General features: G+C 35.5%; 3 protein-coding genes across 4 annotated transcripts; 2 read left to right on the plus strand and 1 right to left on the minus strand.

The window, feature by feature from the left end:
* Nucleotides 1-204: 204 nt before the first annotated feature.
* LOC129311847 (zinc finger protein SHOOT GRAVITROPISM 5-like) lies at nt 205-3,009 on the plus strand. The gene is given in 4 exon segments (XM_054954319.1): nt 205-395; nt 487-895; nt 1,822-2,441; nt 2,444-3,009. Coding segments are annotated over 4 exon segments (1,200 nt in total). The 5' UTR covers nt 205-298; the 3' UTR covers nt 2,518-3,009.
* Nucleotides 3,010-8,092: 5,083 nt separating this feature from the next.
* LOC129311835 (UDP-glycosyltransferase 74D1-like) lies at nt 8,093-9,874 on the plus strand. Of its 2 annotated transcripts, XM_054954309.1 has the most exons (3): nt 8,093-8,182; nt 8,244-8,895; nt 9,002-9,874. In XM_054954309.1, the coding sequence occupies exons 2-3, from the start codon at nt 8,674-8,676 to the stop codon at nt 9,299-9,301; spliced, it is 522 nt and encodes a 173-aa protein (XP_054810284.1). In that variant the 5' UTR covers nt 8,093-8,182; nt 8,244-8,673; the 3' UTR covers nt 9,302-9,874. The 2 variants fall into 2 exon arrangements, with proteins under 2 accessions (XP_054810284.1, XP_054810283.1); XM_054954308.1 differs by having other exon boundaries at nt 8,106-8,895.
* Nucleotides 9,875-10,895: 1,021 nt separating this feature from the next.
* Nucleotides 10,896-15,529, minus strand: LOC129311733 (transmembrane 9 superfamily member 3-like). The gene is made up of 7 exons (XM_054954158.1): nt 15,324-15,529; nt 14,767-14,807; nt 13,216-13,801; nt 12,988-13,125; nt 12,724-12,880; nt 12,137-12,621; nt 10,896-11,477 (listed from the first exon to the last, which is right to left on the minus strand). The coding sequence occupies exons 1-7, from the start codon at nt 15,473-15,475 to the stop codon at nt 11,258-11,260; spliced, it is 1,779 nt and encodes a 592-aa protein (XP_054810133.1). The 5' UTR covers nt 15,476-15,529; the 3' UTR covers nt 10,896-11,257.
* Nucleotides 15,530-20,544: the final 5,015 nt, after the last annotated feature.

Below are 20,544 nucleotides of genomic sequence, written 5' to 3' on the forward strand. Positions count from 1 at the left end.
TGAGGGGTCAATGAAACAGCAACAAAAGAAGAGCAAGAAAGCTCGTGTGGCAAGGGGAAAAAAAGCTAAAAAGCCTTAAACAAAGCTATCTCAGAAGCCAACAATCGCTTTTTCCTCTCCCTCCCTCCCGCTCTCTCTTATCTCTCTCTCAATCAAAACTTTCTTTTCCTTCCTTCCTTCCTTCCTTCTTTCTCTGAATAAAGCTGAATCCCACTATTCCCCCAACTTCTTTAACTTTAGCCAGTGGTAGTGCTGGTTAATTGCGAGGATTGATCAGAGTTGACATAAAAATTTCACCATGCTAGACAATAGTGCTAATTCTTCTGATGCGGCTTCCTCAGAAAATAATGGAGCGATCCTTCCCAAAAGAAAAAGAAGACCCCCAGGCACACCAGGTAACTAAATATATAATTAACGGTAGTTACTTAAATAATTAACAGTAGTTACCCTTCTCATTACTGCGGGTTTTTTCCCTCCCTTGTGCAGATCCAGATGCTGAGGTCGTGTGTTTGTCACCGAAGACCTTGTTGGAATCAGATAGATATGTGTGTGAGATCTGTAATCAAGGATTTCAAAGAGACCAGAATCTGCAGATGCACAGAAGAAGGCACAAGGTACCCTGGAAGTTGCTGAAAAGGGAGACTAGCAGCACGCAAGAGGTGAAGAAGAAGGTGTTTGTGTGCCCTGAGCCTACTTGTTTGCACCATAATCCTTGCCATGCTCTTGGAGATCTCGTGGGCATCAAGAAGCATTTTAGGAGGAAGCATAGTAATCACAAGCAGTGGGTTTGTGAGAAGTGTTCTAAAGGATATGCTGTTCAGTCTGATTACAAAGCTCACCTCAAAACCTGCGGTACCAGAGGCCATTCGTGTGACTGTGGTCGTGTCTTTTCCAGGTAAAATATACCATAACATTCCAATTCTTACTTCAGAATATCAAGTCATGTCTTGTTTCTGTAACAGTAGAATTAGCTTTTGAGACATCTCTATTTTTCATTTCCCATGTCAATTTCTGTCTCTCTCTTTCTCTAGTTCACCCTCGTTCAGTTCTATAAAGGAAACAAAATTTCACTGCAAAGTCAAGCCCTAAATTCTTTGTTATCAGGTTGGTACTTGGTACACAGAGGAGCAGAAATCAATTGCATCTGATATCTGACCAGTGATATGGATATGTTGATGAATAGTTTCAAATTCAGAATCAGAAGCGTTATCTTATGGGAACCTTTTGCGAGGACGCACTATGATTAATATTTAATTTAATACCCCCACTTTGAGTAATAGTACTTAATTATAATTATATTTAAATGATAATCGACACCCCTAATAAGCCATGTGAGGATATATGATAAATATAATTCTCTTCACGTGTAAATGTAGAGACCCCATTCTATCTCTTGACTTATTTTTTAAGCACTGCTAAATATTAAATTGGAACGCAACCGCATAATCATCTTATACTAGATATTGATTATATATACTCGATTTTTTTTTTTTTAAAAAAAGATTTGCCTCCTTTGTTTCCAAGCTGCATGTACGTGCATGTCATTCCTGAATGACCAGGCCGGTTATACCACACTATTCCCCGCTTCAGTTTTTGTAATTATTCCAGACAACATGCCCAAATTAATCATATTCTCGTTAAAATTAAAATTTGAATTATAAGGATAATTTAGGAAGACTTTACTTTGGTACTGTTTCTATGAGGTTATAATGACTTAAAAACCGTACAGAAAAGAATTTGGTAATTAATGAACTTCCAGAAACCTACTTTATTATCTTTTTTTTACATGTAATGTAATGTTTTGTGGCTTCATTGTTTCAGGGTTGAGAGTTTCATTGAACATCAAGACGCGTGCACTGGTCGAACAGCTTCTAGCACTAGTCCATCTAGTGAAGCCAATTTAGTTTCATTAATGCAAGGCTTGCCTGTGCCAAAACCACCCACTTCTCATAGACATAATAACTTAGAAGAACTCCAGCTCTTACGTTGTTCTTCTTCATCAGACGCTCTAGGAAACCGAGGCTCTGATCATGAGGAGGATAACAACCACGAAACTGATCAAACCCATCTGAAGCTTTCAATAGGGTCATTCAGTAACAACAATAAGAGCAACAAGAATGTTGCGAGTAATAATGAAGCGGAAGCGGAAGAAGCACCGAGGTTAAGGGAAGTGGGGCGGTTGAAAGAGTGCGCTAGTGAAGAGCTCAAGTTGGCGATGGCTGAAAAGGCATATGCAGAAGAAGCTAGAAGAGAGGCTAAGCGTGAGATAGAGATGGCCGAGTTAGAGTTTGGGAGAGCAAAGAGGATAAGGAAGGAAGCTCAGGAGGAGCTCGAGAAGGCTGAGGCTTTGAAGAAGCAAGCCATGATGAAGACGAGTTCCACTCTGATGCAAATTACTTGTCAGGCTTGTAAGCAACAGTTCCAATCCTCCATTCTTGCCGGGTTTCATCAGAAGAGACATCTCTTGTGATGAGCTGCATGTCCTCACCCACCACTGAAGGAGAAGGAGATCAATAACCTTAGGTAGCTACAGTCTTCAAGTGCTCCTTGTTAGGGCCTCCCAACCAATCCGGATTTCCAACACACACAAATTAAACCAGATGATGAAGAGGATAAAGAAGAGAAGTGAATCTTTTACACACTTTCACTCTCTAAATACATTTACATACAAGAGCACTCTTTTTCCGACCCCTTTTTTTTAGTTTGATAATGGTAACAGATATTTGAAAATTTTTGCTTGAATCTTGTCTATAACTTAAGTTATTGCTAGAAAAAATGATCATTGACGAGTAGAAAGATGGTTCTTTTGTAATTTGCTTTTGGTTTTGATCTTTTTTGTAGTCAAACGAATTATGCAGTCGTGCGTTTCTAAGTCTGAAAATTAATTCCTGTATTCGTTGAACAAGTGCTGTGTGTGTGTGTGTGTGTGTGTGTGTAGCTGAAGCCTGTTTTGTCGTCTTCTTTTCTTAATTATATATAGTCATAGAATATCAGGCTTATATTACATGCATGTTTAGAATACTTCAGCTCTTTTGTTTGATTCCTATTGTATTTTGTTCGTTCAACGATCCGTTGGATGTGGCTAAGAAGGTAAGAAATGAGCAAGTTAATGGTTACCGTGGCTACAACCCAAGAGATTATATCCAAGTCCTAAGAATACCATTGTTCCTTTCATCATCAGCCATCAATGCAAGATCGTGGGTGATTATAAAAGCATAAAAATTAATTAGCATGTAACTCATGTGTCTGTTCAGCTGGAATTAATAACAACACATTTAAGAAATTCCGTATGAAAAGAATTAAAATGTGAAGATTTCAGTTCTCGTAGTACTCCTTCTTGCTGCTTCAATAGCATCATCATGGTATATGGGTGATTCTCCACAGACTGCTCCATTTATTGGGTGGGTTTTAAATTGTGAATTTCAGAATTTGTGATAATGATGATAGCTGAATTTGCTGTTGTGAGAAAATAATGTGAAAAATGCACACAGCTAAGTAGTACATTATATAGAGTGGGGACCACAATCACAAGGTTAAATAATGGGATTGCAAAGCTCAGAAAAGGTGGATATTGCAATTAATGCATTTATCATAAATTTGTCAAAGAGATGGGGATGTGGATAACCTGCAAAGAAATAGTATGGAGTAGATGAATTATGCATATGAGAAAGCATGTTTTTCAGTGCCCCGCAGTACGTTCGTCACTCTCACCATAGGTTCACACAGAATAATGGTATACAAGTATAAAGCTACGGTGTATGAGTGAGCACACAGACCTGGCCGGTAACAGAAACAGAAAATGTGATCACAATTCACACACCTCTAGCTGAGTCTCCAAGTCATTCCTTTTACCATTAACAGACCCAAACGTATACTGCTGTCCCGAGATTTTCTACTCTTGACGTGAAGCTATATTTACAGCAGCCCATCATGATAATAGCCTCGTTACTTAAGAGTTGGCTGTACAGACTACAGAGTGATGAATACAAGGCATAGCTAGTTTTTATGGTCCAACATAAATATCCTGCTTCTTTAGTTGGATTCCTTTTGATGGATAAATGCAATTAATTATGGTGCTGAAAAAACGTAGCAGTGAAAGAACGAACTGAGCTTTTGCTGTCGATTGATTGATTATGATTCTGCTGGCCTGAGCTACTCAAACGGACGCACTTAGACTGTTTTATTTGGTAATAAAAAGCTTTATGTGTGTTGTTAATTTTTTTATAAGATAAAGATGTATTTTTTCACTTAAAGTTTTCTCTAAAGAACACACAATACCTTAAAGTATTTTGCTTAATATTTTTTTCTTTTAAGTAATTAAAACGTAGCAATCACTATCCTACCGTTAAATAAGCATGCGTCGGCTAGAGTGAACTTGGTGGGCCTTATTTTCTATGCATTTTGTCTCACCATAGACCCTTGGAAAGTCATATTGTGCTGGAAAATTAATTTTGTTGACCAAAACAACCAAAGTGATTTTTCAAATTTTCACGATCATCCGTTCAAGATTTTTTGACCTTCTTCCCCAATCATGTGGAGTGACAATGACAACCTGGATGAGCTATGCGACGGACATTTGGAGTGACAATGTAAATATCTTAAAAGCCCTATAATAATACACCATCACCCTCACTGTGCGTGATAATGTTTGACCTCTATAAGATGCCCAAAGAGAGACTTGGTTTGTCTTTGTTTTATGTCTCAAAAAGAGTTCGAGAGAGACTTCAATCTTCATTTTCACAACGAATGTTCCTATTATGATTTTGCAGGTGTGAATATCCCTTTCCTCATGGCCATGCATGTAGCCATCTTCTACAACTGTCATCTAGATGGATACCAAGACACCTTCTACAAGCAGTTTCACTGCACAATCTATTGTGATTGCATCATCTCTGGCATAATCGACATCATCCCCGCCAGTGATCACAACGTGACCAGCAACCTCAGCGCTATGGTGTTTTGTTTGTTGAGAGTCGAAGGGAAGAAACATGGCATAGAAACAGGCATGACAGCAATAAAACTGAGCCCCACTTTAACCACGGCTAACAGACGTTTTTTATGACTAACACAGCAAGATGTCTAATTTGCGATGTTTTTATTAGTTTAAGAGCAAAATTCCTACGGCAAAAACTTTAGGATATTGAATATTTCTTGAAAAATACTATAGGAACAAAAATACTTGCACATTTAACTTTTTTTATAATAGTGAATATGTTTGAGAATGGCTTACTTTCATTAAAATAGTTTGAACTATTTAATTAGACATATGCCAAGTAATATAAATTTTTAATTCATTTTCTAATTACTAGAGGAAGGACTTCTTTATCTCTAATATTCACTTTATCATTTTTTTTTTGTTTTCTTCTTCTACTTCTTGCCTAGATTTGTACCTTTTTTTAGCTTATGAGGGCTCAAGTTCATGATCTTTATTCTCTCTATTATTTTGATACCTTGTTTTTTCTCTGTTTTTTTCACTGGATTTTGTTTTTGTGTGTCTTTCTTCCTCTTTTTTTTTTTTTTTGTTTCTAGGTCCAACAATGACCCTTAATATATGTTAAATTATTTACAATAAGTTTGCTTTGTGCTGCATGTGTCTATGGTTCTTAATAATAATATGCCCTAGTTAATGTCATATCATGAATAATAAATAAATCATTAATAAAGGTCATAAATCATTTTTATTATCGTCATCAATATATTAAAAATAATAGGAAGTCTAATTAGTTGGCTGCTTGGCCATAGCTTTGAAGAGTCGCTACATTTAGCTCTGCCTGTAACCCCCCCCCCTTTTTTTTGTACCTGACGCTTTTTATCTACTAGACGAAATATTTTACAAAAAAAAAAAAAACAAGACAACTTTTTTCCCCCCAATTTGAGTAGAAAGGAAGCTTCATTACTAAGAGAAAACTGTACAGCAAAGCGATAAGAATAAACAAATCACATCAGAGCATCAAAATGAGGGAAAGCTCTAATAGTGTGATTGACTATAGTTCTAACTTCAGATGAAATACTTTCAGCAGCGAAGGATTCATTCTGGAAGATGCGACAATTCTACGCCATAACACCGATCCAAACATGTTATATATACTGAGACCAATCTTCCAAGAAGTATCAAGGTAGCTTTTGTAAGCAGAGGCCAAGCCAAGCGGTGATGTCAGTGCCAATGAAATAAGTGTACATATCTGGGAGAAGAATTTTCTTCCAAACATTAGCGGCCCTTTCAGGATCTGATTGATATTCTCCACAGGGGCGTGACGGAGAGAGCATTGCTGATCAAGAGTCATCTTCCTACAATATCTTTCAGAATTCGTGAGTAAACGCCCTTTCATCATAATGACAGTTCTAACACGCTGTGCCTTAGGTAATTTCCATATTTTCGACCAAATAGTTGCTGTGTCGTTCCAAGCAATAGATTGCTGAGTAGTATAAGAGGATTTGACAGTAAATTCTCCATTTGCAGTAAGATCCCAAGAGCAACTTGCCGTCATTGTATCAGTCACATTAATTCTAAATGCTGCAATTTTGTCAATAATTGAGTTCGGCAGCAAATGACGAAACATTTCCCACTTCCATTGGTCTTCGTCAGTAATAAAATCAGCAATTGGTCTGCGGAGACCTAATTCAGGGGTATCAGCAAAGGATAAATTCTTGAGGGGGCTAGAGTCACCAACCCAGTAATCAGACTAGAATTTAATGGTTTGTCCGTCACCTGGGGGCCATTTGATGTGAAATATCGTGTCCTGCCAAATTTTCGAGGGATTTTTCCAGAGATAAGAAATCTCTTTCTACTGACATCAGGATTATGGACATCAAGAATTCTATGTTTTCCTTTAAGAACTCGCACCCACAAGAGATTGGGATTAGAAATTATTTTGAAAACAAGTTTTGATAGACAAGCCTCGTACTGAGCTTCAAAGTTAATGAGACTACGTCCACCATGCTTGAGGGGTTGACAAAACTCAATCTTTTATAGATGACGTACGGTAGTAGCTGTTATAAAATATACCTCAGCACGCGTACGTACGCAACTGTAAATTCGGCAACATGACCGATATTCTTATATATTAATTGCATTTCTTAATATGATTGCAAATATCTTAAAATATTACAAGCGAGCATTTGGATTTCCCTTGACCGCAAAAGAAATAAATAAATAATAAAAATAAAAAAAGGTTTAGTTTACAGAGTGGAAACACAAAATGGGTTGAAGAGATATTTAGAAGGCAGCTTTTCGGGTAGGGGCCCTGTCCGTGGGGAGTCCATTACACTTGAAGGCCCACAAATCGACTTGATAATTGAGAAGGATAGCCGTTACTTATCGACCAAATTACAAAAGGTGACTTTTTGAAGGTCACAACACGTGGTTCAGGTCCCAATTACAAGCACTTTAATTTCTAATTCCTAGAGGCTAAAATAACACAAATACGTCCAAATTTGTTTGGTATAAAAAGTATGTCCAAGTTTGAGTTGTATAAATAAGGTAGAATCTCACTTAGGACTCTTAAAATATGAAAATTTATATTGTAGGTTCAATAAAATTTAAAAAAGCACTGCACGCTCAAGAGCTTTCTTGCAAATTTTGTTATGGATGAAAAGATATATTTGCTTTTACCTTGATCGAAAGTTTATGTATATACAGCACAATATTCACGAATTTTTACAATATTAAAAAATATACAATATATTTAATGAACATTAACTTAAAATATGTTATTCATTATAGACTTTATATTGTTCAAATGTTACAAATCTACATATATTCATTATATTAAGAATTGATGAACATTGTGTTATTCATTATTTACTTGTTTATACATTTTACTTCAAGTTAAATTATATCCACTAGATATATTGTACATTCATAAATATTATATTAAAAATTTGTGATATCATGTTATGTATATAGGCATGCCTTTGAGATAAAGAAAATTATATCTTTTCATTCACAACAAAATATATAATAAAAATCTTCAAACTTACAGTGCGTTTTTAAAATTTATCAAGCCTGCAGTGCAAAATTTTGTGAATCAGGGAATGAGATTCTTCCTATAAATAATTAAACTCACGCTGGTCCAAAAAAATAGAAAATAAACTCACACCGCATCATTTCATCGCCGCGGCAGCAGTTTCTAGTTCCGCAACATCCCGGCTTCAAGCTTCTCTCGTCATCCATATCTACCCGGTTCGTCTTCTCCATTCGTTTCTCTACTTGTTAAAGCATGAACCTGATAATGAAATTGCAGGTAAGAAAGAAGTGAAGAGGATGGGAGAGAATGAGGGGACGGCACGCGTGCTGATGCTGGGCTTTCCTGCGCGCGGTCATACAAGTCCATTGATCCAATTTGCGAGGCGTTTGGCATGGAAAGGGATCCGAGTCACCTTCGCTTCCTCGCTTTCTGCAACACAATCTATTCATCAAACTGGAATCACTTGATCTCTCTCTTATCCACCTAAGATGATTTCACACAGGGCGGGCTTGAGGGCTTTGTCGAAAGGTTCCAAAATGGCACGGTCAAGATCTTGAGTGATTTCATCAACAAGAGCTTGCAAGACTCCAGCCAGCGGAGGAAGGGCAGGTGCTTGATTTATGATTTTGATCTTCCCTGGGCTCTGGATATTGCCAAGCAGACGGGTATTCAGAGTGCTGGATTTGCCACTCAGACACCGGGTGCTATGGCAGCTTATTGTATGCTGAATCTGAAGGTGCACGGTAAGACATTGAACGTGCCAGCTTTAGACATACCGGATTTCTTAGACACCGGAGTTTCAGCTGTGGTAGACGGTCCGGGGTTAGATAGGATTTTCCCTGTTCTCAGAGTTTCATTAAGCAAGTTCGGTAACTTTGGCAGAGCGGATATTTACTTTTGTCAGACTTTTGATAAGATGGAGCACGAGGTCAGTTTGATGACTTAAGGTTTATTTCCTTTTGCTGAAGTAGATTCTCTGGAAAGCACTGATTAACGCCATGAATACATTGCGTAATGTTGATGAACATATACAGGTATTGGAATGGATGAAGAACATTTGCCCCACCATTGCAGCAATATGGCCAATGGTGCCATCAGCTTACCTGGAAAGCAGAATGGAAGACAGCGTAGACTACGGTTTCAACATGAACAACCAAGACCGTAATGCACGTCTGGAATGGCTCGACATTGCATTTGGGAGCATGACTGGCATGAAAACAGAAGAGATTAAGGAAATGGCGATGGTATTGAAGAACCTAGGCCGCAATTTCCTGTGGGTGATGAAGGAAACTGAAATGCCAAACCTTACAACAAACTTCGTGGAGGAAGCATAAAAGAAGGGGATGTTATGTGGCATGGAGCCATCGATTGAAGATGCTGTCGCAGCCTGCAGTAGGATACATAGTGATGCACTGTGGAGCCAATTCCCTTATGGAAGCAATAGTATTTGGGGTTCCAATGGTGGGGATGCCCAGGTTCGCATATCAAGTACCCAATGCGTATTTTGTGGAGGAGGTGTGGAGAGTGGGTGTTAATGCGAAGAAGAATGAGGAGGGGGTGTGTAATGAGGAAGAAATCGAGAGATGTTTGATGAGAGAAGGAAGGAAATAAAGAAGAATTTGATGAAGCTGATGAAGTTTGCTAAAGAGGCTGCGAGCGAAGGTGGAAGTTCTGATAAGCACATGGAGGAATTCATCTCTAGGCTTGTGCAAGGGCCTCCTCATTACTGACTTCAAACAGCAACACTCTTTCTTCAAGGATTATCCATCTCTTGCATCACCTAGTTCAACTCTTGAACCTTTGCTGCTTTATTACTCAGATTGAATCATTTGTGTTTTGGATAAACGTTTGCAAAACTGAAGTTTTCACTAACTTCCGTTTACAAATGAAAGGTTGATTCTTAGTTAGTTAATTAGTATGACATGATTTATATTTGATTGATTTTTTTATAAAAAAACAAATAATGTTTAGTTATATAATGATTCAAGAGTACATAAGGTTTATAATATACACACACACAGGTGCATGAACATATATAATTTGTTATATTTAAGCAATAAAAATATTAAAATTATAAGTTAAGAGAATAAAAATATTCAAAAAAATCATTTTTTTTTACATAAAAACTTAAAATTTTACTTTTAGAATTTTCAGATGTATTATTCTATAAGAATGAAATAAGTAGTTTCAGTTGGGAAGGATGAAAAAAAAAAATAAATCATTTTTAAGATTTCATATTTTAATTATTCTTAATTATAATTATTTATATTTATAAAAGGAATATGAACCATGAATATGCTATCAGCTTCTTGCCTTGCCAGTTAATGTTATTATCTATTATTGTGCTATATTCCTCTTCCAAATATATCCCCCATCAGCCATCACCTACACTTCAATTACAAAAGCTTATACAACGAAACACTAAAAGCTGGTAAATCAGATGAAATTTAGGTTGGAGGAGGAAAAGCCATTTTACTTAACTTTTATCCAAGCAGAGAAAATACGCCTAACCAGCTTTTCCCCGGTCAACTTAAGCTTGGAGCCACTGAAAGCTAATCCTAACAAGTAACAAGCTCTTGGCCTAATATTTGAATCAACTATTGTTATTCTTGTGATCATGAAATAACAGCTAGTATTAAATACTGAAGCCAACTATTGTTAGTCTAATTTTGATTTATTTCAATATTTGGAAACTCCTCCTTCATTATGTTTAACTTCTTTTGCTAGCATTCTTCAACGTGGTTTCCTAACCACGCTGACGGGATATGATGACTAATGAGTAATGTAAAGCCCGTTTACAAAAGACACGGACACCATATAAATAATCATGTCATAAAACCAAGTGTCTAGAGAATCTCGTCTCTGGTGTCGTTATTCTTTAATCAAATTCCAAATCGTTCTGGCAAGGCAAGACAATGCATCTCTATATCGCCAAGAAAAGAAAATACCAGGATATTTACCTGGCTCAGCAATAATTTTTTATATTAAAAACGTTATCATTCTCAGAGCCGCAGAGGTTAAATTACTGATACAAGCTACTTGAATTAAATTTCAGTAACTACAGAAATCAAAGATTAAATAAATCCCCATAGTTCCCAAAATCTTCCCCTAGCTAGGCAATTGAACCGCAGATGTCACATGCACCAATTACAGGGAAGGAGTGTCAATGCATCCTTTTTTCAGACACACTATATAACCTACCTTACAAGAGAATTAAAAACTCCTACACCCTTTCTCCCTTGAAGAAACAGAGAAAAAGGATTAGCTAACCCAAAAGTTCAACCAGACAGCTACTCACACTTGATGGACTTGTATATATGACGCACAAAGAGCAAGGAGGCACGGAAGCCCACTGTCCCAAGCATGAGAAAGAAGCCATAGCAGATGCAACCCATGTAGCCAAAGAAGAATGACGTTTGCATAAAACCAGACATATCTGATCGTGCATAGTAGTAATACAAGCAGTATCCATAGATAAATAAGCCAGTTGAGCCGCCACAAAGGAAAGACCTACCAAAAGACAGCAGCATCAATATAAGAATGCCAGTATTTATAGCCAAAAATTTACAAGGTTCATGGCAAACAGGGTAACAAAATTATAATTGAAAGCTAGTGCAAAAATAAAAACTAATGATTATTGGTTCAAATTTCAATTATTTGGCAAAACTATTATCAAGAAAGAATGCCATGGTTGGGAGACAATTTTAGCAGCATGTGTTATTTTTCAAGAGTCAAAATAGATCTCAAGCTAGAGAAGTCCAAAATGTCAATGTTCCAAAGGAAAAGGAAAAGGAAACGAAATGGGGGGAGAAAAAAAATTCTCACTATCTATTATGTGATCAAAATCTAGGTCAATGTAATTCAACCCTCTAATCCATATACACTATTGAGAAAACTAGTGTAACTGTTGCCACCAGGACTTAAAATACTCTTTCAAGAAAAGAAACCAGATATTTTCTCAGGTAATACTTGAAAACAATTCCCAGTTCAGCATTCCCCCTCCAATTTCCAGCTTTCCAATTTCGATTTCATTTAGTCTAAACTATAACCCATCTAAATGGTACTCAAACTACTAATCCAACCCTATCCAATGTTATATGTATGAAATTTGTACTGTAAAAGATACAAACTCTACTAAAGTAGAAAGCAATGCAAGATAGGATACAAACCTCCACCACCATTCATGATCTTCAGCAGCAAGTTGAAAGTAAGTCAAAGCCACAGTGATAAATGCAGTGACAATCAACAGAATGATAAAGACAATGAAAAGGATGCTGTAGATAGTATAAATCCTGTGGCCCCATACACTAGCAAAAATGTAGTACAGCTCTATGTAAATGGCACTGAAAGGGAGAAATCCAGCCATTGCCATCTGGGGAAGAGTACTCCTGTACCAAGGCAAAGGAGGAATCTCTCGGGGATACTTTGTAGTGCGGCAAGGTGCTTGAAACTCAGCCTTGCTATTCTTACCTGCAATACCACCTAGAACAAGTAATGGTGAAGTTACCAGTGTCCATATGAGGACAATCACCACAATTGTGCCAAAAGGAAGTGCAGCCGTTGCACTATAGGCTATTGCAACTGTGTTAAGGAAACAGAACATGAGGAACAGAGGCCCACAAAAGAGGCATCCTGTGAGCAGTAGGTTTCTCACCTGTCAAAACAGAAAACAAGTTAATAAACCATGCCACTGTTTGAGCTTTACAGCAGTACTCGCCAGACTCCAAGATAATCAGTGAAAGGAATCCATGTATACCCAATTTGTCCCTTCAAGCTGAATATAGAATGAAGTAGCAGTATAGCCAGCAATGCCTGATGTGAGTGCATATATGACCACCAGTGCAGTAAACAGAGCCCCCCGGTTATATGGATAAAACACACCAACCAGCGCAAGAATAAAAATAAAGACCGTGCTGTACAAGCATAAAATATAAAAAGATCAGAAGATGACAAATAGTGGAGTGTATAGTTTCATTTTAAAAGGAAAAAACTTAAACTAAACACAAAAGAAGATTCATACAGAGTGAATAATTGAGTGCCAGAACCAAGCGCAGCAGCAAACAGAGATTTGTTCTTTGGAAAGCGGAAAACATCACCGTGAATGTACTTCCATCCTGTCTCCTCTTGATCATCAATTGCTTCCTCATCTTGAGCATATCTGGTGAAGAATCACCAAAATTAAGAATCATTACATGAAATGCTGTAGATGAACTGAATGAACATCTGCTGATAAATACACAACTCTTACTTCATGAAATCATTCTTCAAGACTCGCATAAGAATGGTTGCTAGAAAACCAGTCAAAAGAAGAACTGTTACACAGGAGTTTATGATTGAGAACCAGTGAATCTCCAAGTGATGTGGCAAAGAGGAAGAGTGAGAGTACTTTTCCATTCTCTTCTCAAAAGGAGTATCAGTTTCCTTCCATTTTACAGTGTACATGAACTCAGCATCAACTTCCTTATCTTCAGTAAGGTCTACCACAGAATGAGGATCCATCCGAGCACTGATTTCAATCACACGATCTTTGTTGTATAGCACATCAAACTGTATGTGCTTATAAAGGAAATACTTGTACTCGCCGGGGTCAGTTTTCCCTTCTTTATCAACTTTTCCAATGAATCCCCAAATTGGCAAGTCATCATAATACATTTGAAAGTAATAATCCTTTTTTACAGCATCTCGGAACTGAGCAACATCCTCTGTTTTAAGCTTCTTCTTGCACACAACCTCAGAGTCTTTCTCCCTTTTGAAATCAAGCGTATAAGGAGCACTCACTAGACGATCTCCGTTTAACACCTCACCAAGAGCTTCTTTTTTCTCTCTCTCACGACCTGAAATGTAGCTATACTCACTCATTTTGAAATCAAATAAATTTAGAACCCATTAATTACAACTCCTTACATGTTAGCCAAAAAAAAGTTAAGAAAGTTATAAAGCATAATTTTCTTTGTAGAGATGGTTCAAGGCACAGGACTTGCATTAAAACAGAAAAAAGTGCATCTTGATGTTTATATTAGAAAAAACAACTTTACTACCATGTGAGCCAATAACAGGCTGCTTAGTTACAGAATTGAGAGGAATGTAGAGAAAAATGATGCTGTAAATAAAAAAAAAAATACCATCCTGGTGCTACGCTAAAAAGTAACAATAATAATGAAATGACACTATGATGGAATATGAGATAATAGCTAATTAGGATAATTAAGATTTATTTAAGATATTAGAATTATCCATTAGAGATATTTGAATAAGAATTTTATCCATTCGTGTTAGGATATATTATTTTATTTTATCGTTATCTTAAATTTGTTTATGTCCAATAAAATAGGATATTAGCATCCTATTGGTATCTTTAAATTAGATTTAAGATTTAGACTTAGATTTATCATTTTATTATTATTTTCTTATTTTTAGAACTTCATAAATAAAGCTAGGGTTTTCATGTATTCAGCTTTTGAATATTATTGAATAAAATTTCTAAGAGTTTTGGCCTTTCCCTCCTTCTCTCTCTCCCCCCCCTCCCTCCCCTCTTCCCGTTTCCATCACACTGTTTGGCAATGATTTAAAAAAAATTAACAAACGAATAAACATAATAGGCATAGCATATCTCATGTTCCATGCATTAGAAACAACATTTGCTTCTTCCATACGTACCAAAACCAGCCATCAAGCATTCTCTCCCATCCTAAACCAATTTTCTTCAAAGCTTAAGTATTTTAAATAATCAGCTTATACATGTCAGTTTATTGTGCACGTCAGATTCGGCAAAGATCAAAGCTTGAATTCAGATACTGACCTGTTGAGCAGAAGGGCAGATCAAAAAATCGATATGTTTCACTGGAATAAAAAAAAAAAAAAGATATGATTATAGCATTACACCCGGCTTCATTTGTCCAGTCGAACTATAAAAACGGATTATAACAACCCACTTCACTTGTTATGTCGATATTTCATTCTAAAATGTGCACAAAAGAATTAGCACCTGCCATGTGAATATTAAAAAAAAATACAGTTATGAACACACGGAGAGAGATTATGAACATAACCTAGCAACTAGAACTTTCCAAAACGAGTAATCGAAACGGCAATAACCAGTTGCATATAACAATATCAACAACACGTTCAAGTGCATATTTGATCCACCACACAGAAAACACAACTCTTCTCCCCAATTACTCTTCTGTATTCTCTAATCATAGTATACAGCATGCCATAAAAGGAGTGCATCTAAACATGGCCTTGCTAAATCAAACCTCAGCGAGTCAGATCCAAACCCAGATCCGTAAAACCAAGAAACATACAAGAATACCAGAATGTGAAACTTACGGGAAGAAGGGAAAATTCGATGGTTACCTGGGGTTGTGGAATGGACCGACCTTGTTGGCGTAAAGAGGAACAGAATCCCCATCCCTGTAACGATGATCAGAGGCGTCCGATCGCACATGGATTCCATGACAAGAGATCAAAATCGCCAGAGCGAGAAGCATCAAAGAAGACCTCCCCATGTCGTTATGCACTTCCCTCCTCTCTCCGATCAGATAGCAAAGAGAATCAGTGGACATTCGAGGTCAATGCGCAAATATATAATTAAATTAATAATGTAAAATAGTTCATAAAATAGCAATATACTTCCTTTTTCTTTAATTTTGGGAAATGACTCAAATCTTCTTTACTTCTATACGGGTCGGGTCTACCTCGTTTTCTACTTTTGTTGCTCTTTTTTTATTAAAAAAAAAAAAAACAAGTATTGCTCATAACCTATCACTTTTGCATAGAAAAAAGAGACACACGGAGATGTATGTACGCCCACTAACCATGTTAACTTCAAATTTGAACCCCTGATATCTTCCAAAAGACGAATGTGACATTACCGCCAAGGTAATTGATTATTGATGTCTACTTTTATTACGCTAGTGCCTCTTTTCGCTCAAAGAATTGTTTTTTTTTTTTTGGAAATAGAAGTAGAAACATAAACGAAAGTGGAAGCAAAAATAAAAATGTAGGTGGGATATAAAATTATAGTTGATATGGAGATGGAAGTGGGACAAAAAAATTATTTAATATTATATTTATATTTTGAAAATGCTGATACACCCTTAAAAATAAACTAAAAAAGTTCATTGAACCACAAAAACTCATGAAGCTGCTGCCATGGAGAGCAAAAATGACCACCGCCCTATAAGAAAGAGGAAGATGAGAATATTCAATCAACAATTACAAAAAAGTGTGCTGGTCCTGTAGAGCTCTACATGCCTCTTAAGCTATTATTAAAAAAATAATAATAAGAGAAAGAATAAGAGAACAAAATTTGAGAAGCACGAGAGTGAAAACCAAAAGTGCACAGTGGTTATCAAGTTGTTACATTCAAGAGTGAGAGTGAGGCAATGAAATTTGAGAGGAAGATGAGAATATTCAATCAACAATTACAAAAAAGTGTGCTGGTCCTGTAGAGCTCTACATGCCTCTTAAGCTATTATTAAAAAAATAATAATAAGAGAAAGAATAAGAGAACAAAATTTGAGAAGCACGAGAGTGAAAACCAAAAGTGCACAGTGGTTATCAAGTTATTACATTCAAGAGTGAGAGTGAGGCAATGAAATTTGAGAGGGGGAAACCCAAATCTACAACCCGATTTGCAATGTCAAAACAGACGAAGATCTAAAAGTCATTGCTGGGCAAAGTGTCATTGTTGTCATTGTTGGTGAAGGATCATTACGTTGTTGCTAGCGGAGGAGCATCACCATTGCTAGTGGAGGGTTAGTGAGCTTGAAGCATTGTTGCATCTAGGTCAAAGTGAGGGGGGAACCCAATTCCATGGGTATGGGAAAGGAACCGTAAAACAACCACCCCTATATAACCATACTTAATCATCTCCTACCATAGAAAATGAATTTATCCACCATAGTGGGAAATGGACATCCTGATCTATCATGGTAAAGAAATAGTTGGCCTTAATTCTATTATGATATTTAAACGAAGTTTAATTAACTAACATAAGCCCTTATTATAGCAAAAAAAAAAGGATAAAAGTTCTCTATATTTCATTAAAAAAAGAACATAAATATAACCCAAATCTACTATGATAGAAAAGGGGCAAGCTCCCTTGTGCAAGCCTTACCATAATAGAAAAGAAGAACCTGTACAAATAAATATATATATATATATATATCAAATACATGCACACATGTAGATTTTCGAACACAATCCAACACACATTTATGTCATGAAAAAACAATCACAAACAATAAATGTGTAAATAAAAATAAAATAACACAACTCACAACCTCCCATCAAATTCCCTCAACAGAAGAGCCCAAAACCATCATAATATACATCCTAAATCAAAATAAAAATGAGGGCATCAAATAAAAAATAAAAATAAATGTAGATATTCCTATAAGATGTATAACATTTCAAAAATTATTCCGTTAATCAATTAAGCTAATAAAGGATAGATATATAAATTTAAATATGAATGGGTTTGAGGATAATGAGAAATGGCTATTAGATTTGACTTTAACCGTTGGATTGGGTTTGAAAGTAAATTGGGCCACCTGGGCTCAAATTGTGGAGAAAAAAATAAGATTTTTGCCCATTGAGCATTATGCTATAGTATAAAAATTTAGGGTGTAGCATAATTTTCAAAACCAGCTTTTTTCAAGGAGGCAAAAACATCCAAAACCGGGAGAAATAAGCCTAAAACAAAGGGAGGGTGATGAAGAGTATTTTTTCTACTAAGGCATCAACTTTTGAACATTTTAAAGGTGATTAAAGCTTGATTTCATTAAATATACTTTCCTTATCTCTTATTATCTCTACACGTTTGGAAGAGTGATTTGAGGTTGAGAGATGGCAATTTTTGGACTTAGGGCTATAAGTTTGAACCTATTAGTCTAAATGGAACTAATAGAAGTTGTTTAAGTTATTTAAACCTAATGTTGATGAGTTTGAGCATATTTGAGCTTGAACTCATTAGTATGGATGAAATTATACCCTAAAATACCATAAACGGTGGTGCTTAAGGTAGAGGATGCCATTGATATTGATTAAGGATTGTGTTAGTGTTAGTGTTAGTTAGAGTTAGTAAGAGCTAATAACTTAATATGATAATTAAACTCAAGAGTTGAGAGTTTCGAGTAATTAAAGTATTTAAATTTAAGAGTTGAAAGTGAGTAATTTATGACATTGACGATGATTTTAAGTTATTAGATAATATATGAGTGATTATTTAAGTTGTTGAAAGCTAAATAAAGTTAATGAGAGTTAAGAAACTCAATAGATGTGAGGTTGATTTTATAGTTTGGTTATTAAAGTATGAAATTAGATGTTAAAGTAGTGATTTGATGCTTATTAGTTATAGGTATTAATATTAATTGTAAACTAACCTCATAAGCTTATTGTCAGATTAAAGCTAGCGAGACTGCTAACCGTTGAAATTCGAAGGTAGTTTTTTATCCCATTGTTATAAAGGATTGTCCCACTTTTTCTTCGAGGGACTCAAACCTAACTAGTTTCCACTGGTTCATGAGGGTGCTAGATTAGAGGTACGACACCTCATGATTGTTAATATTTAGGAAAACCATATTGCACAAGTGAGTATAGTAGCCTTAGCTAGACAACTCTTCAAGAGTCGAAGACTTGAGAAGTCCAGTTTATAGACATAGCCTACTAAATAACCACCGATTTTATGTAAAAGAATAAGGTTAGCATTGATCATAGATATCATATCCCAGTCACGTGATTGTTATTATTATAGTCTAGCATAATTTGATAGGGACGTATAGTTTTTAGTATTATGACCCCGTATGTGTTTTTTATGCTGCTTTATATGATCATATTGTTGTTATTTTTATGGTCTTGCACGTATTATAAAGGGCACATGGTTATTATCATTGTGACCCTTGCATGTTAAGTATTCTGATGTCACATGATTGCTAGTTTTTGTGACTGAATGAGTTACGTGGTTAAATGTGTGGACGCACTTTATTTGATTATACCAATTGCATCATTATGATTAATTAACATGTATTTGTATAGGCTAGATTAATTCTGGTTACTAAGTGGTTGTACTCGTCCTTCTTTCTGAAAGATTTTACAAGCACTAGCTCTAATCAGGACAAGAGAAAGGCATATGAGGTTTAGAAATTAGATATCCTACTGTAATGCTCAAATCATTTGATTAAAGTGTAATTATTGTGATATTGCCAACTAAGATAATTATGTTGATTACTTGCACCATTGTATTCATATGTGATTGTTTGTTATTGTTCTAATGCCTTTGGTCAATTTTATGAGTTAAACATGTTTCTTTAAGCACAAAATGCTATACAAATATGTTTAAGGTTATTTTGAGGGTTGTAAAATGTATAGTTGAATAATTTGAATGATGATGACATCCCCCTTTGCTTTTAATGAGTTTAGGGTTGAGGGTTGAATTTATGAAATATGCGATATCTATTGTTGTAGTATGTTTCATATGTTGTCCCATTAGCTTTTTAATATGATAGAATTTATAAATAAGACCCAGTGCCATTAGCTAGTTCATTGAATAAACTTTTTTATGGATACTTAGATCACATCAATCAGATGAAGAATTAGGATATGTTAGAAGTTCGGCCAAAAAATCTGCCATGATGACTTATTATTGTCATAAATTCTGTAATTTATGCCACAATATAAAATTTTATGCTACAGTGTAATTGTGTCATAATTAATTTTACCCCTTAATTTGTGATGTTATCTTACATTGTATAATGTTAATACTTTTGTATAACATGTTTTGCTTTGATTTTGATTTTTTAAATGATTTTATAGTATTTTAAGTTTTGAAAACTTGAAATCTCATTTATGTAAATTTTACAAATTCGGTAATCCATTTGGGTTAGTCTCATAATTATCTCAATTTAGAGTTAAATGTAGATTAGGAAGGGAGACCTTACAGGATGATAGCATGGTCGATCTCTAAGCCATTTCCTTGTTTCATATGTTGTCCCATTAGCTTTTTAATAGAATAGAAGTTATAAATAAGACCAGGCCATTAGCTAGTTCATTGAATAAACTTTTTATGGATACTTAGATACATCAATCAGATGGAGAATTAGGATATGTTAGAAGTTCGGCCAAAATCTCCATGATGACTTATTATTGTCATAAATTCTGTAATTTATGCCACAATATAAAATTTATTGCTACAGTGTAATTGTGTCATAATTAATTTTACCCCTTAATTTGATGTTATCTTACTTCATGTATAATGTTAATACTTTTGTATACATGTTTTGCTTTGATTTTGATTTTTTTAAATTGATTTTTAGTATTTTAAGTTTTGAAAACTTGAAATCTCATTTATGTAAATTTTACAAATTCGGTAATCCATTTGGGTTAGTCTCATAATTATCTCAATTTGAGTTAAATGTAGATCAGGAAGGGAGACCTTACAGGATGATAGCATGGTCGATCTCTAAGCCATATTCCTTAAGGAGCTAGGGTAAAACAATATCTTAGTAACCTCCTTGAAGTTTAAGTGTATCCCAAGTCAATAAATAACTCAATATAGGAGGTTTTCATAATTAGC

This window comes from Prosopis cineraria, unplaced genomic scaffold (genome assembly GCF_029017545.1).
Source record: "Prosopis cineraria cultivar Desert tree isolate PC_DT_omini unplaced genomic scaffold, ASM2901754v1 PC5, whole genome shotgun sequence".
NCBI classification, from domain to species: Eukaryota; Viridiplantae; Streptophyta; class Magnoliopsida; order Fabales; family Fabaceae; genus Prosopis; species Prosopis cineraria.

Bases quoted from the DNA above. Each gene is read 5' to 3' on its own strand.
- LOC129311835 (XM_054954309.1), top strand. From the start codon at position 8,674: ATGGCAGCTTATTGTATGCTGAATCTGAAGGTGCACGGTAAGACATTG. The intron at 8,896-9,001 runs GTCAGTTTGATG...GAACATATACAG, and splicing joins TTGATAAGATGGAGCACGAG to GTATTGGAATGGATGAAGAA.
- LOC129311733 (XM_054954158.1), bottom strand. From the start codon at position 15,475: ATGGGGAGGTCTTCTTTGATGCTTCTCGCTCTGGCGATTTTGATCTCT. The intron at 13,126-13,215 runs GTAAGAGTTGTG...ATTCTTCACCAG, and splicing joins TTGAAGAATGATTTCATGAA to ATATGCTCAAGATGAGGAAG. The intron at 11,478-12,136 runs GTTTGTATCCTA...GTCTTTTGGTAG, and splicing joins GATCATGAATGGTGGTGGAG to GTCTTTCCTTTGTGGCGGCT.